Source organism: Cyclopterus lumpus, chromosome 8, assembly GCF_009769545.1.
Source record: "Cyclopterus lumpus isolate fCycLum1 chromosome 8, fCycLum1.pri, whole genome shotgun sequence".
Lineage (NCBI taxonomy): Eukaryota > Metazoa > Chordata > Actinopteri > Perciformes > Cyclopteridae > Cyclopterus > Cyclopterus lumpus.
The window spans coordinates 15,002,753-15,019,859 of record NC_046973.1 but is presented as its reverse complement, the minus strand read 5'-3'; the positions used below and the strand labels follow the sequence as shown (position 1 = coordinate 15,019,859).

General features: G+C 46.3%; 3 protein-coding genes across 3 annotated transcripts; 1 reads left to right on the top strand and 2 right to left on the bottom strand.

Annotated features, from left to right (window-relative positions):
* Positions 1 to 412: 412 nt before the first annotated feature.
* tmem150b (transmembrane protein 150B) lies at positions 413 to 2,906 on the bottom strand. The gene is made up of 6 exons (XM_034539957.1): positions 2,805 to 2,906; positions 2,180 to 2,239; positions 2,010 to 2,077; positions 1,719 to 1,846; positions 1,435 to 1,612; positions 413 to 665 (listed from the first exon to the last, which is right to left on the bottom strand). The coding sequence occupies exons 1-6, from the start codon at positions 2,867 to 2,869 to the stop codon at positions 457 to 459; spliced, it is 708 nt and encodes a 235-aa protein (XP_034395848.1). The 5' UTR covers positions 2,870 to 2,906; the 3' UTR covers positions 413 to 456.
* Positions 2,907 to 3,470: 564 nt separating this feature from the next.
* adsl (adenylosuccinate lyase) lies at positions 3,471 to 10,013 on the bottom strand. Its single transcript, XM_034540114.1, has 12 exons — positions 9,623 to 10,013; positions 7,239 to 7,442; positions 6,992 to 7,036; positions 6,639 to 6,718; positions 6,341 to 6,512; positions 6,212 to 6,258; positions 5,356 to 5,446; positions 4,690 to 4,759; positions 4,445 to 4,592; positions 4,107 to 4,287; positions 3,845 to 4,021; positions 3,471 to 3,758 (listed from the first exon to the last, which is right to left on the bottom strand). The coding sequence occupies exons 1-12, from the start codon at positions 9,764 to 9,766 to the stop codon at positions 3,672 to 3,674; spliced, it is 1,446 nt and encodes a 481-aa protein (XP_034396005.1). The 5' UTR covers positions 9,767 to 10,013; the 3' UTR covers positions 3,471 to 3,671.
* Positions 10,014 to 10,585: 572 nt separating this feature from the next.
* On the top strand, positions 10,586 to 15,677 carry si:dkey-110g7.8 (GTPase IMAP family member 8). Its single transcript, XM_034540177.1, has 6 exons — positions 10,586 to 11,229; positions 11,989 to 12,601; positions 13,051 to 13,148; positions 13,257 to 13,388; positions 13,605 to 14,195; positions 14,287 to 15,677. Exons 1-6 carry the CDS (start codon positions 11,199 to 11,201, stop codon positions 14,358 to 14,360), a joined length of 1,539 nt encoding a protein of 512 aa, XP_034396068.1. The 5' UTR covers positions 10,586 to 11,198; the 3' UTR covers positions 14,361 to 15,677.
* Positions 15,678 to 17,107: the final 1,430 nt, after the last annotated feature.

Below are 17,107 nucleotides of genomic sequence, written 5' to 3'. Positions count from 1 at the left end.
ATGACATGCAGTGCTGACAAAGGGAAGAGAAGGTTGTTTGGGGAATAAATATTAGAGATAACAATATATGTATGAGTGAATGATCTGTGGATAAACGTATTACATATAAGTTACCTTGAAAGGGTGATTATTAAATAGACATCAAGTCACTGTGCAGATTGAATGATAGTTGAATGGTGCCACCATGTGTTAGTGTACATTTATTGCAGTTTAAAATTCTATAGACGCAACAACGTAAAAGAGGTAAAGGTAGTCAACACTTGAGACAAAATATGAGATAGGAAGGTTCAAATACCACTTTTATTCAAAGATTCAAATACACAGCTATCAAACCTGATATCAACTTTTTCACAGTGTAGTATACGAGATCCAGAAGATGTCATGTGACCACAGTAAAGACGATATGTGAACTGCAGGTGAGATTGTTGTTGTGGAGCCACAGGGCCTCGTGTGCGTTCAGAGTGCATTTGCGACATAACCGTTGACCTCTAGGGAGGCAGTGTTGCGCTGGTCGGCAAGAGCCGCTCTCTGCACAGTGAGCTGGTGGCAGTCGATGTGTCTGAACTCAGCTGCAAAAAGGCCAAACAGGCAGAAGACCAACATGACCAGGGCCCATTCGCACACGGCGGCCCAAGAGGGAGAGCCGGTGTTGTGGAGAACGACCACTGGAGGGACGGAGCGGTCAAGGAGTGCAACAGGAAATAAACGTAAATCAAATACTTGGTAAAAGAGTGTGTGCGTGCGTGTGCGTGTGTGTGTGTGTGTGTGCGTGCGTCCCTTCCTCTTGCGCCTCTCTGTCTGCAGTTTCCTGTCCTGGTTTGTGGTCACAAACAATGGGAGGGACGGTGCCATTCACTAGGAGCTAAATCTGTCATTAAAAAGAATATATACATCTCAATATACATCTTTTAAAGAGATTTTAAGAGTTTATTGTGGCAATATCTTGTTACACCCTAACCCACTATAGTCTAGGAGCAGTGATTCCCAACGAGGGGTACTCGTATACGTCTAAGCACTGAGCTAAAGGTGATGGATAAATGTTTATACAGCTAAATTATGAACACTATAGCATAGTTAGCTAAAAAGTAATTTATAAACAGTTAAAGTGTTATAAGTTGTGGATAAATAATCTAAAAAGTTAACATTTGGCTAGTAAACTGAAAGTTGGGGATAACGGTTGAAATGGATAGCTCAACATAATAGATAAACTATTGCAATGTAGTTATGTGAAATAACATCCAGTTTCAAATCAGTTAAAATTAACACATGTTGATTAAGACAAAAAGGGGGTGGGGACCACTATCGTTTAATAGCTGTGCATTACAACTGTGGTTGCAACAATAAGCACCCATTTATTTTTAATAATCCTTGTATTCCTAATAATCCTACTATTCCTGACACACACACACGACTCAATTACGTTTGGAAGGATACTAGCGATGACCAGGATGGTACAGAGGATGCAGCAGGTGGCCCGGGCCGGCCCGACCCAGCATCGGTCCGGAGACGGCGGAGCTCTGTATGTCAGAAACAGTTGGACCCAGAAGTAGGCCAGGCCCAGGAAGAAGGCCAGGAACACTCCCAAGTGGTGAATGTTCTTTAAGATGGATTGCTAGACAGAGAGCGGTTCTAGTCAGGGCTGAGAGATTCTTAAGGGTTAGAGAAAGATAAATAAAAGTCCTATATTATTCTATGCATTACCTTTTGAACATCTTTACCTGGAAGTTGCCAATGATGGAGATTCCTATGGAGGAGATGAATCCCAAAACGACGCTGGCTGCATTGGCCTTCCCGTGGTTACCGCAGTCCCTAATCTGCTGGAAGCGGATCGCCACAATCCACAGGGCTGAGAGACGAGGGCAGAAGATGGTCCAGAGGGCACTTCATTGGTTAAAGGAATATTTCAAGAAAGATACTTAAAATACAACTCCCTCTGGCCCATATGTGGTGAGAGCAGATGATGGACAAGTTCCTACCACCAAGGATGTACAAATATATCCCGTCATTACCTAAAACAGAGCTGATGCTGCAGATCTGGGAGAAGAGGCAGCTCTGAGGGGGGTAAGTGCCACACTTACTACCGGGAGGATGAGAACACAACCATCGTCATTCAACATGGAGTTATATTCACAACACCATTTGGCTCAGCATCGCTGCCTCTTTGTGGAATCACACCCACCTGATGTACGGGACTCCCTCCGTGAGGTTGACTGATCCATTTGACACAGCAACAGCCAACCTAACGGGAAGAGAACCACCGCTGGTTTAGTTTATTTATGTCAGTGGATCGGCCTTATGAATCCAAAGTCAGACAGTCATTATTTGAGAACGTTTTTTTTAAAGTGTGACTATTGATTATGCAATGCAGTAGACTGGAAGCCAAAATCCTCCACTGCAGCAGCAGAAATGTAAACAATTTAAAACTCTAATTTGCAGGCAGCAATATGATTCACTACCACATGAATACACAATGTACATACATCATTTCTTTCCAGAGCGCTCGCACTAAAAGTGTCTTTTGGTCCCAGAAGGTGCAGGTGTTCACATTTAGATGTGCGGTGCCATTTATTGTAGCTTGCCGTGGAGGATTTCAATCATTAAACTAAGAAAGCAGTATTTTTTATGAAAGACCCTTTCCAGTGAAGTCGGTTAATGGGACTGACCCACCGTGTCTTAAACGCTGCAAACACTCTTCATTATGTTGAACCTCTGGACAGAAGAGGTCCTAATAAAGATCACTTCCAAAAATCTAGAAAAACAGCATAAAGTGTAAATAAAAAGGAAGGAGGAAGCTGAATACTCACACAGTCCAAATGCCCACAGTGCCAAAGACGGCCAGGCAGACGGGGAGCAAAGCCCACATCCACATGACGGTCCGGCTGCTGCTGGAGGGACACTAAGTGGTCTCACACACACACAGGTGAACTTTGTCCTGATGTCTCTCACACAGTGTTCAGTCAACTTTGTGTTTTACTATCAATTAGATCTCAATGTCCGTGGTTCCTGCTGGAGGATGGGTGTACATTGAGCAGGGTGATACAAATAAAAAGATTTTAAAAATAAAATAAAATCACATTTGAATAAGTTGATAACAAACCAAAAAGCAGCTCACTTTATTCTCTGCTCTGAGAATTATCAAGTGGGGCACTGAACTGTTGGGTATGGTAACCGTTGCTATGTGAGGGTTGTGCTGGACTTTGAGCCACGTTTTCTTTTTTGATTTACAACCTCTCGTATAAGTTCCCTTCGATTCTAACCGACGGTTTCCTCCCCTCCACATTTCACCTTTCCGTTTATCTGAACACAGTCTCATTAGATATATTCAGGCTTTGGTGTTTAGGTATGATCATTAACTAAAGTAGCGGATTAATAATTCACTTTAGTATACAATTAGCTTCTTTTTTGGGGGGAAAACACATTTTATTCACTTAAAATGCAGCAGGCAGAAATGAAAACACTGATCGAGATGATTAATTCAGTGATTGTTCTTTATTGAGGGGGAGGCGTTCAGCATGGCCACATACCATGTCGAGGCATTTTCCTGGCTTGTGTGCGAGCCATTGTGTATCTCTCTCTGTGTGTGTGTGTGTGTGTGTGTGTGTGTGTGTGTGTGTGTGTGTGTGTGTGTGTGTGTGTGTGTGTGTGTGTGTGTGTGTGTGTGTGCGCACGCATCAGAGCTCGAGCTCGATCTTGACATCCATCTTAGCCCTGTAAGGCTCCAGCAGGGGGCGTACTTCTTCAGACAGGAACCTGGTCACCTGGACACATTACACCTCATTAGTATACAGATACTCCTGCGATGTCTGAGGAGCGGTCAGGACGGCAGCTGGAATAGATGCCTTACCTGCTGGGGAGCACGGCCGATGAAGGTCTTGGGGTCCAGTATGGCATCCAGCTGCCCCAGGACGGGGGCAAAGTAGGGGTCTCGCTGGACTCTGGCCAGCAGGTCGTTATCTCCACCCTCCTGTTTGACCACGGCTGCCGCCTCCTGGGACAGAACACGGATCTTCTCGTGGCAGTCCTGAAGGATGGAGACGGTCGTTATTTTAACCGCTGAAGTCGATTACAAACTTACTTGTACCAACAACAAAAAACTAAAACAAGACCTGTCTGTTTCCTCCAGCCTTCACCATGGCCATAATGATATTCTCTGTGGCCATGAAGGGCAGCTCGTGGCGGATGTGTCTCTCGATGACTTTGGGGTAGACCACCAGTCCCTCTGAGATGTTCTGCAGGGTGCTGAGGATGATGTCTGCCGTCAGGAACGACTCGGGCAAGGAGATCCTCCTGCACACGTGCGAGGGGGTGAAACGAGTAAACATGTGGAGGAAGCGAAAGAAAAGCCTCCGCATGATCCAGGAGCGCATCGGAGACCGGACAGCTGATTCAGCAACACTGTGGGTTGTCACATGAGCATAATTAGTAAATCGTGCAGCGTGTCGACCTGTTGGCGCTGTCGTCCAGTGTCCTCTCCAGCCACTGGACCGAGGCGGTCTGCAGCGGGTCGGCCAACAGCGCCACCAGATGTCGGGCCAGGCTGCAGCAACGCTCGGCGCGCATGGGGTTCCTCTTGTAGGGCATGGCGCTGGAGCCTGGAGGAGGGACACAAGCGCATGCTGACTGATGGCTGCATTACAGGACAATGCGTCAGAATGTGACCCGGGCACGGCAAGTAGTGAGCGGCTGTACCGATCTGCTCCTTCTCGAAAGGCTCCTCGAGCTCCTTCAGGTTGGCGAGCAGGCGGATGTCTGTACAGATCTGCAGCAGACAGACGGAGAGAGGATGAGCGCAGACGATTTTCAATAGGAGACGCATCGACACCAATATATTGGTCAGATACGGATTCAAATCTGGATCGGTTGTTGGTGACAACGGGCCAGTCTGGTATCAGACACCATTCATTTAATTAAGGACAATTCAGTACATCCATATATTTAGATATTGTTTTGCAAAGTTAAGAAAGTCATGTTTAAGTCAAGCCTGATGTTGCACTATCTTTCTGGGTCAGACCTCCTCACCATTTGTGGGGCGACGCTCTGGTCATTCAATTGAATTATTCCAAGTTTCTGTTTCACACAAATGCTTAAAGACAGAAGTGTTTCGACATCACACTTTCTCTAAAGGAGATTAAAAAGGTGAATTTCCATTACAACTTCTACGCCACTTTTTAATTAAACACTGGGATCATTTCTCAGCATCGGGACTGAAAAAGTCAGCTTGGTGCACCCCTAGTGTCCAATTCATACTTTAAAAGTCAGGTAAAAAGAGCAGGTCTATCGGAGCGCATGCAGATTTCCATCAAACACCACCAGATGGCAACGTTTCTCTACGTGTCTCTGTCTCCTGCAGCTCACCTTGTGAACAGTGGCTCCCAGACTGGCCAGGCTGGACAGACAGTCTACGTCCACCTTGCGGCTGTAAGTCTGTCCCGTCACCAGGTAGGCCCTGTGGAGCATTGGAGCAACACCATCAGGGCGTAGAACATAGAACGCCAACCGTATTGTGGTTGTGGCATTTAACACTTTACACAATAACTCTTTTTATCATCTCCATTGTGGAAGGAAAATGTATTATAGTGTTTGCTGCCACAATATATAGAGGAAAGTGTTTTATACTTTTATGTTAGGCTTAAATTACAACTGCATTACAACATACAGCGCATCTATCTCCCAGACAGGACCCTGGTTACACGAACACCAGACGTAGATAGACAGTGACCTTGTGCTGTTCCAGTATTAAAATCGGTAGAAAGAGGGCTGTAGACCACGGACTGGGAGGCTGACACAAAAAAAATGATAAGAGAAGGATCGGGTGGGGGACGTCAGCAAGAGCAGCCACATTCCTTAAAGTAACCGGCTTGAACTGGTCTACGGGGGTAAACTGAGTAACGAGAAATATGTAGTGAGGGAGTGGACGGAGGCTGCACCTGCATTGAGTGTGATGTTATAAATATTATGTCAATGTGTTTAGGAAAGACAGATGGGGAAGGAGGTTTTCGAGTTAATTGTAATATGTTTGTTACAAATTAATCTACGTGAATTGAACTCCTATGGCGTCTCGCCAGCAGTCAGATAGGAGATAGATACAAGTTTATACAGCATCAGGTTAAGAGATTAGTCAGCATCGATCCAGAAGAAAGAAATCCAGCCACAACACCATGTCTGCTTGTCTTGTGTCATAAATCAAGAAAGGACTCACTACACAACTTACTTCTTGAATCCAGCCATCTCTGTCACCATTCTTTCAAGATCTTCCACCTGATGAAGGAAAATACTACATTTATAATCCATAATAAAAATGTTTCTTAATTATAAAGCCGCCATCAGTGTTGATGAGTACCTTATCATGGTCCCCCTGAAAGAGCTGCAGGAAGCTGGCCTGGGTGCCAGTGGTCCCCTTGACCCCCCGGAAACGCAGGTCGTCGTGGGCTCGCTGCATGTTCCGCATGTCCATGGCCAAGTCCTGTAGCCAGAGACATGCTCGCTTTCCCACCGTGGTCAACTGGGCAGGCCTGCAGGCAGAGGAGGAAGAGAAAGGTGGAAGAGGAGGATGGAAATATGTAAACGCTGCATGCTCTTGGTTCAGAGAAATCAAGCCACGGGAAAACTGCAAACGGGACGCATCTGAAGAGACTCACTGGTAGTGTGTGAAGCCGAGCGTGGGGAGGTCAGCGTATTTCTCTGCAAAGTTTGCCAGTCTATCAATGACTCTGGCCAGCTGTGGGGGAAAAGGGTTTTAGTACAGAATTATTGCATAACACACTGATGTTACTCAGGCCCATACGGCCCCTCGCATGTAAAGCTTATTGGTGCGTTCCATGCACGGTGTAACAAAACACTGCAGTGATTATTTCTACACTGTTGACTCATTACTGAACAGCTGAGGCTTGCAGAGAAAAAAAACAATCCTGTAACAATTAGATGCACAACTGAATGTGTGTGTGTGTGTGTGTGCGTACGCCTGTGTTTCTGGCAAACAGCTGAGCCTCACCTTAGGCAAGAGAATGTCAAATCCATCGCGCAGGATAATCAGATCCTAAGGAGGAAACACAGAACCACTTAGGGAACATAAGAACTACGCGCTTAATCCCAATGCAGTACTAGGTTTTCTAGATGGGAATTGGGATTTTTCCAAGGGCATCCTTGTTGAAGTAGTTTCATCATTACAAGATAGGTGGGGAGAAACTATGAGACTTTTGATCATGTAATCAATAGAAAAAGTAGTCCATCGTAATTACAGTATTGTCTCCCACGTAGCAGGAGGTGGCGCCGAGGTGGATGATGGGAGCAGCAGTCGGGCAGCAGTGTGCGAAGGTGTGGACATGAGCCATGACGTCGTGCCGGAGCTTACGCTCCTCCTCGGCCGCCATGGCAAAGTCAATGTCCATTTCGTGGCTCTCCATCTCCAGAATCTGGGCGTCTGTGATGGGAAGACCCAAAACCTGGAGGAGGAGAATGATGGAGACATGGTTAAAAAAAAAGGGGGGGGGGAGATTTGTGCTGCTTCTAGTGTACAGTAAATCTATTTAGAGAATAAATCATGAGTCCTAACAGGAGACAAACATCCTGATAAGGTTTTTTCTACAGTCTTGACAGGCATGTGCACTCCTCGTGAGATCCTGATTAGATTTGCGGGGGGTTTTCTATTGGGATTGAGTAGTCATGTGATGGGACAATTGACAAATTAAGCCCAAACCCTGAAAGTACATTTGTCAACGTGTTACAACTACAAACCCTGCGAGGTCAAAAGGTCCCAACATAAGAAATGACAAAAACACTACAAAGGCTGCGGCGGTTAGGCTGTCGGAGTATTAACACGCAGCCTCTCAGGGAGGCGGTCTCCTGTTACCGTGACATTCACTGGATGCTATTTTCATTCACGAGCCACACAGAGGCCGCCACAGGCCTCGCCAACTTGTAGCAAAGCTAAACCCCCTGAAGAGCATCTCAAAAACACTGGAAATGTAGAACAGATTAACTCTGATCAGTCCTGATTAGTGTGTGGTCATGTGAGGTGATGCATGTGAGAGGGGGGTCTGTCAGCAGTTAATTAACCCCCCCATCCCACCACATCTGCCCTTTTAGATATGCCAAATGCAGAATTCACTCTGAGGAATTAAAAGCTTGTGTTTTAGATCAATTTACCTTGTTCTTTTTGGGATAAACCTTGATGCCGGCGTGCTAAACATGAGCTGAAGGATCGTAAACTTTACGAGGAACATTTTCAACTTCTCAAATTGATTTAATGACAAGATGCTTCAGTTTGAACCTGAGATAGTAAAGAACATCACAGTGTGCACAAAATAAATAGTTAGAAATATTCCCTTTACAGTCAATTATAAACCCAACAGTGCATCTTAAGGACACAAGGTAATACAACATAAATAACTATTCAGTAAAAAAAAATACTCTGTGCTTTCATGCACAAACATGAAATAAAATAAAAAGTCTAGTGAGAAGTAGTTTTAAAAAAGCCTCAAAAGATGTAACTTATGGCTCACTCTCTGAATCTATGACAACCAACGTTACGATGGAAACAAGTCAGTGTCTTGAGGAGCAGCTTTTATCCACAAACTCTAAATTAATTAAACAAGTGTAATTATAAAAAATTAAAGTATACAACATTAACTTTTCTTCTGGTTACCTTATTAGTAGGTAAATACTGAAAAACATGAAGCAGCACTCAGTTCAACCTTAGTGTAACACTGACACAGAACTGATGAAGGAATTCATAATGGGAGAACTGGGGAGTAAAGCATCGCGAGAGTTCGCTTCTCGTTTTCGCGTGAACACAGGATTTTTTTTTAATGAAATTCTTTTAAGAAAAGGCGATCATGTCTTTCAAGCCGCCACTGTGTTTGACACCTGTGCCGTAAAGGCATCATATAACGGTTTGGTTTGAGAGTTAAATGTCAAAATGTTTTGGAGGGTATTTGCCATCAAGCCCTGAAGGCAGACACAGCCTTCCCCCAGTGCAACCAAGCATTGTTCAAACCCACGTTCATGTTTTGTAGATTTTTGCCAAGACAACAAGTTTCCAAAGAATGCAAATGCGTTTAATTGGATTTGACTAAACAAATGTACCGATTCAGAATGGAGGCTCGATCCTGTCCGACAGTGAGGTATTTCTGTCTCTGGTTATCAAAGTAAAGAACACAGGCACAGTACTTGGTGTCCAAATGCAGGAAGAACAGTCCAGAAGTAGTATTGGGTATCCTAGAATACCAATGTGTGTCTACTTTAATTACTTTCATTTGCATTCCTTAAAATGTGATTAAACAATATGTACACATGGTTTCTGTGTACATTAAACCTGATAACCTTTTAAAGACTTCAATTATGATGAATGCCCCCCCTCGCCTAAAACGGTTTGTCATTCTGCTTATTGTATGACACATTGGGTACACACAGTTCTTAACTCTGCTTAGCTCGGGACCTGACAACCACGCAAGCAGCTCCTTAATGGGGGTCCCCCGTAACACTATATTTAGGGCATGGAACTTGATAGGGCTCTCTGAAGGTCGCAAACTTAAGTTCATAAGACTCCTAAAGCATGAAAAGGTGTGCATATCCACCAACACACGGCAGGGACATATATCACGGTTGCTATTCTTCGTCAAACCTTCTCCGCCTTGGCCAGGTAGATCCACAGCTTTCTCCAGGTGGTGAACTTCTTCCTGTCACTGAAGTTGTAGGCCATTTCCTTGCTGGCGTACCTCGACACCAGCGGGGAACGGTACTTCATGTACTCGTCGGCTCCCTCCATGTTTGTAAGACGAGGTGGTGTCCGCTGAAACACAAGCGTCCGCCCTGCAACCACACGGACACACACACACAGTAGCCTCTCAAGTAGCCGCGCCGACTTCAGCAGCGTCACGTGGGAGAGGAGAGCGGTTTTTTGGGTTTACGACACTACAAGTCGGCGTACGGCGTGAGGTCTGAGTACGACACTTGTCACGCGCACGCTCGCTCGACTGAGGTCATCGCTTAATTGCTCTTCAATTGCTTTGGTCAAAACAGCTGCGAGGCAACAGAGTAAAAACAACGCCCCGGTGCGTGCAAGTGACGTCACGTCAGCAGCCTTTACAACAAAATGTATCAATGTGGTTATTTTTTCTTTAAAAGTACTAACAACTAATAATTATTTAACCGTCTTTTCTACATGATTTGACTCGGGTCCGTGAATGTATCTGTCCATGTCGCGTGCATAATGTAGCTGTTGAGGAGCCAAGCGTGAGCTCATTCCTTTATATTGTTCACCCTTCAGATATGCTCCCATGCACTCAAATTCAATGCAATTAGATAACAGTCTTACAGTCATCTGCTATTTATGGAAGCGTGTATGTATTACGTAAGCAGTGGTTGCATGTCTTATATTTCAATATTGAAATGTATTCATGCAGCATACATCCACCCCGCACCCTGCCTCACAGTGTTTCAATGTCTGCGGGCATCACATAAATAGTTGTGTTTGTGCATGATGCAGCAGCTGGGGAATACATCCAGCTGTAAACAGAGAACATAGTGCTCCCTCTCTCTCCCTTTTTCTCTCTCGCTCTCTCTCTCTCTCTCTGTCTCTCCATCTATCTGTCCTCCTGACTGCAGTCTGCAGACAGTGCCACGCTGCTGCTGCTGCTGCTGCTGCTGCTGTGTGATACGAGCAAGTAGGAGGAACAGCTTCCTCTGGTTTTGCCTGAAAAAATAAGTAAATGACGAGACATCTTTCTGGAGCTGCTGCTGCTGCTGCAGGGGAGGATTTGGCTTCCAGTCTCCTGCATTGCACAATCTGTCCCCTCTGCTCGGACTGATAAATAAGACAAGAGACGGAGCCGGGAGGGAAGCTACAGAGGGAAGAACGGTAAAAAGCCATAGTGGGGTGAGGTGGTGTGGAGGGATAATAGATTTTATTAAAGAGGAAAAAAAAAGAGGGGGAGAGGTTGAATGGCAGAGGAGGTATGAGGAGAGAAAGGGAGGCAGGGGGTAGACACGGGGAACAGAGGGTAGACTGAGCTACACTGCAGTAGAATGAGGGTGAGAGTGAAAGAGAGAGCCAAGAAGCATTCGAGCTGCCAGCCTTCCGCACGCCACTCAGGATCCGTCGCTTTCTGAAGAGGCAAGAAGAGGAATCCACCGTGGAGGCGAGAAGGAGAAGGAGGAGGGGGGCTGAGGAGGAGGAAGCCAGAGGTTCTACACACAAGATGGCTGCTGTGTCCTCTGCCTCTGACACTGGTAAGTGGGCTTTCATCCTTTGCTGCACACCTCGCTGCAGGTCCTCCCCCCCTCCCCCCCTCCCCCCTCCCACCGCTATTCATTCAGTCACAGCATCCAGGGGTGAAAAACCCTCCAAGCCGTTTCACGTTTGGAACAAAACATACTCGGAAACTGTTGCTTGTGTCAACTTCCTGTGTTTAGCAGCTCACATGGAAAGTGTCAGCAGTGGTGAATCAATAAACTTCCCTCTCGTCCTATGTTCTCCCCTCTTGTCTGTCGGAGCAGGCGTCCTTCCTGTTGCCATCCTCCCGAATGCTCATGTTCTTCTGTGGTGCCGTTTAGCAAAGCATTTATCCTCTTCATCCAACTTTCACTGAATCACGTTCACTCCACACCCCATTCTCTCTGGAAGGACTCCAAGGTTCCTCCTCTTCCTCCCAATTATTGTATTATCTGTTTATATAGGACAGAGGAAAGCAAAGAGGAGGCATGATGGGAGGGAGGTTAGGGGGACAAGTGAAAGAGGAGGCAGCTATACGGAGGGGAGGTATGAGGAGACAAGGAGCTCAGATAAGAGGGGCGCAGAGGAAATGAAAGGAGTGAGGACAGAAATGAGAGGGACAAGGCTACGTGTTGGTGTGGGAACAATCATCATCTCCAAAAAGAGATACAACAAGAGATTGAAACAAAATAGAGGATACAGGTCATTAGAAAATACAAATGAACAACCCCTTCCTTGGGAGGAACCTCCAATCTAATGGTTCTGTGTTTCAACAGGGGACCCCAGGGGCCGACACCCCCCTGAGCGCAGACTGCTGATCCTGGGGGGGCCACAGTCTGGTAAGACCTCCACCGCCAACAGCATCCTCGGGGACGAGGTCTTCGACATCGGGACAGAGACGACTCACAGCAACGTTGGCCAGACGGAGATCTACGGCCGACGGGTCACCGTGGTGGACACCCCGCCATGGGCCATCCCCAGTGACCCGGAGGACATCCCCGAAGCTGACGACGACGACGATAACGCTAACGATAACGCTAACGACAATGACAACGACAATGACAACGACAACGACGACGCCGGTGCGGAGTCGGACAACCCGACACGGCCCCCGCCCAGCCTGGACAGCGAGGGGCCGTGCATGGGGGCCATCCTCTGCCCTCCCGGACCCCACGCCATCCTGCTGCTGGTGTCGGTCACCCAGCCTTTCACTGACACGGAGAGGAGGGCCGCAGAGGAGCAGCTGGGGGCCTTGGGTGGAGGGACCTGGAGGTACTCCATGGTGGTCTTCACCGGGGTGGACAAGCTGACCAAAGGGGTCTTCATTGAGGAGCACATAGCGAACACCGGAGAGGCCCTGCAGTGGCTGGTGGAGAGATGTGGAAGCAGGTACGGTGTTCCTCTTTACCGCTCTCTCTCTTCTCTGTGGGAGTTCATAAGCCATCGATCTCTGACCAGTGGAGCTCGTCTGTGTCAAATCTCTGTTAATGAAAATCACAAATAATTACAGTATCTTGTGGTTAAATAGCTTAAAGGGAAAAACAATGCACAGTAAAATACTACTGCATGTGCACCCTCCCACTGCATGCTCCCACTGAACAGTCAAGGGGCATTGTGTGTAATGTGGATAAAGTACTATTTTCATAGACTGACTTCATCTGGACACATTTGATTGTTTAAAATAATCAAATTTGATTTTCGCATAGATTAAATGGGCACTCCAGTGACTTGTTATTCAATTTTGGGCCGATTCAAAAAAATATTGTGACTTTCAAACATTATACAACTGTTTTCACAAGTGCCCCTTTAAAAAAAATAGTTTTTTCGTCCACCTGCAGGTACCACGCCTTCGATAACACTCGGAAAGACACGGAGGACAACACACAGGTACCCGAGCTGATGGAGAAGGTGGAGGAAATGATCACTGACAACCAAGGTTTGTTTTTTACACCACGTGATAGTAATATGAAGTACTATTTTTTGCATTATTAATGAATCCACCAATTAAAAATAAGATGGATTGCTTTTTGTTGCTCTCACACAGGCTGGTACTTTGAGGTGAACGAGTTGATTTTACTGGAGGAAGAGCAGGCCAGAAGAGCTCTGGAGGAGGAGAGGATGAGGATGGAGGAGCACGCTCGACAGAGGGAGCAGATGATCGGAGGACCTCCCAGAGGTACGGAGGAGGGGTTGCTGTGTTTGTGAGTGTCAGTGTGTATTAGTGTGTGGAAGTGAGAGGGTCATTAGGTACAGAAGAGAGATGACTAAGACCAAAATGATGATTAATCAACTCACAAGATCTTAGTTGAGACCAAAAGACATCCGTATTCCAAATGGTTTCTCCTTCTCTCTCACCATCTTCCCCTCCACATCTCACTCTGTCTGGGTTTAGAGTTGAGACTGCTCTTGTTAGGCTGGAAGGGGGTTGGAAAGAGCTCGGTGGGGAACTCCATTCTGGGCCGTCGGTACTTTGAGTCGGGCCAGGAGACGGAGCTGTGCCTTCGGAGGCAGGCGCTCGTGTCCGGTCGCCGGATCACGATCGTCGACACCCCGGGCTGGGATTGGTTCTCGGTGAGGCGAACCCCGAAGCGCATCCGCCAAGAGTCCCAGCGCGGTGCCGCCCTCCTTCGACCTGGACCCCACACCCTGCTGCTGGTCCTCCCCGTCGTCTCGTCCCTCACCGCCCGGAAGAGGCGGACGCTCCTGGCTCACATAGAGACTCTGTTTGGCGACAGCGCGTGCCTCCACACCATGGTGCTGTTCAGCTGTGGCGATTGGCTGGGACGCACGCCCATCGAGGAGCACATCCTCCGAGGCGGGAGGGAGCTGCAAAGACTACTGGAATTCTGCGGGAACTATTACCACGTCCTGGACAGTAAGATCCCTGGCAAGGACAGGAGCGTGTCCGCCCTGCTGGATAAGATGGAGGAGATGATCAGAGAGAACGGGGACAAGGCCTTCCTGCCCATACAGACCGAGTGGTGTAAGTCACACACGTTTGTTTGCATTACATTCATAATCACGTACATGTCATATGATACATCTGTCTAACATACCTGTGTTGCGTTTGACAGTGAGCGAGGAGAGCTCTTACTCCTCTGACAACACCGAGCCCGAGGATGACTGTCGGGGATGCCAGCTACAGTGACACGATCACACTTAAAAGGAACGCGGTCTCGTTTTCTGTCCCTGTTCTTGGTTTTCAACAGGCCCAAACACCACCTCACGTAACTCAAACCTCATCTAGAGAAACCTCACCCCGCTCCGACTCCAAAGAGCTTCTAGGGGAAACAAATGACTTGGATCGGGGAGGGGTGGGGGGATGGGGGGGGGGGGGGTCGCTCTGTTAGAACCGAACCGAACCGACCACTGAGCAAAAAGCTCGACCCGGACTGGAATGAAAGCGCAAAACTCTCCTCTGACCCCCAAGAGGAGGAGAAAAATTCTGCTTCTGCTTCAAGGGGCCGGAGCTCGATCCCCGTCCATGAGCATGTACACAGGTATCGGCTGCTGCTAGGGAGACCCTGTTCCAACACCGCAGAGTAAAGCATCACGCCTCATTGTAACTACGTCTCGTCGGGCTGCACCGATACAAATTAAGAGCATAAAAATCGAAAAACCAAAAGAAGACAATGTTATCGTGACCAGTCCGATTTGTCCGGCCCGTTAGTTTGTCCCTCTTGGTCGTTGGAGGGCCGATGACTCGTGTCATGAATTTGGACTGGACTTCTACATCAAGTGCCATTTCTGTCATTCGCTTCGAAGTAGTTTGGATCAAAAAGGGATTCAAAGGAAACGGTTTGAGTGAAAGCGAACCGGCAAACAATAATCGTGTGTGAAGAAGAAGAAAAGAAAAAACAGAGAGCAGTTTGTTTGTGCGGTATCATAAAAGTACACGTTGAGACACAAGTGAGAGCTTAATTCTCGGCATTAACATGCGATTAGTTTCTGCTCAGGGAGTCAGGGTTGAATCGCTTCCTCCAGGGCAAAAACGCTGATTAATGCTGATTGCTTACAAACTGCAGACGTATAAGTCACATATTAAATTCAGAGTGGAGCTGAGTAGTTGCTCTAGTTAGCTGGGAGTAGAAGAGAGAGAGAGAGTCTGTGTTTGCACTTTTTTCGCCTGTAATTATTTCCTTATGGATTCTCACGTGCTGAAGAAAAAAAAGAAAAAGGAGAAGAAAAAAAATAAATAAAAGAAAACTCAAAGTGAATCCATCCACAGAAGTAATCTGTCGTTCTGAGCCCAGCTTGTGCGCAACGAGGAGCTCGGGACAGTTGCAGGAAATTGGCTGAATTGAAACTGTGCGCGCGTATTGATTGAAGGTAGATTCAGCCACGTGCCTCAGCATCGAAGCGGCGGGGCGGTGTCCTATAGGCTACATCAAGCTTCCGCATGCTACTGAAACAACATAACCTCATGAACCATTCGAGCTCACATAGGGCTTTTACTACCTTTTCTACATCAGTGAGACATCTGTTCCTGACATCGATAGCGATGTTTTGAAGAAAAAATAAATACTATATATATATATATATATATATATATATATATATATACATTCAGCTCTCAGAGGCATGTTAAGACAACGCATGCAGATAAACGAGTGCCTATGGAGTTGAAGGCAACCTCACTTCTTTTCCCTCTGACTCTTGCTTGAGCAGGTCCATGTGGATTTCTGGTATGACATCACACTTTTACGATGGCAAAAAAAAAAAAAAAAAAGAGAGAAAATGGACAAAATAAATATTCACACCTTGTAAGGTACAAATAAATGCATATATAATATGTGACCGATACAAACTGCCATGCTGTACAACCTTATTTTCTACAAATGATGTAGCCTATAAAAGAAACCCTGACACTGCTTCCCCTACGCTTTACTGACCCTGTGCTCCATCTAGTGACCTAGGCTACCGCAGCACTTTATGTGACAAAGCATGACTTTACAATTTGATATGAGAATGTTTCAAACATTCATTTGGAGTCTTAGAGTCCCGCCTCACCTGTGAATATATTGTATAAGCCGTGTATATTTACAGTGTAAAACATGTCACGTCGTATGCTTTTAGCGAAGCGTTTTGCACTGTGCAACTTCTCCCACTTTTCTGTGGCCAAAGTGATGTTACCTCCCGTGTGGCCCTTCCTCAGTGGTGATTCATCGGTACTTTGCTCATCCTCAGACAACAATAAAAGATATGGATATATTCCTGTGTATTCGTGGCGTTCGTCTTATTATTTAACCACTGGTTGTTGCTGTTGTTTTTTGTTCCCCACTGAATTACTTCCAAAGTGCACTGCATGCTTTGTGGTGGAAGTAGCGGCTGCGCGTAACCGCCACTAGGTGTCACTGTAGCAAGCCGATCACACCCACAGAATACTCTCCATGAGTGAAAACATTTTTAAAACCATTGTCAAATAATACATCTTTAGTATTATCTTTCTATACTATATCATACAATGTAGGCTAAGGCAGTACAAAGTAGCCCACGGACAGTTAAATAACCTTTTATCAAATCCATGTGATGGTTCCTTTGCCAAAGGAATGCTGGTACATATAGTGGGTATACTGCACTCTGTGGGGATGCCTCATACTGTGTGTCACTGTCTTAACTGAGGAAAAGAAAGTCTGGCCTTTTGAGAATATGCTATTAATCTTTATTCTGCCATGTTTCATGTGAATATGGCCCTCTGGTTTACTATACTCTTGTTTAATATCACTCATATAGTTGTGATTACAATGTTCTAGGTCAACTGAAACCAAATATGTCCCTTGGAAAATGAGGACATTTGCAGAGGTGGGATGTGCAGTTAGCCAAATCTTTTTTTCTGGAGGAAATGTTTGTCCTATTGGAAGTGGCTCTGCACCATCTTGACTTTGGCGTGCCTCC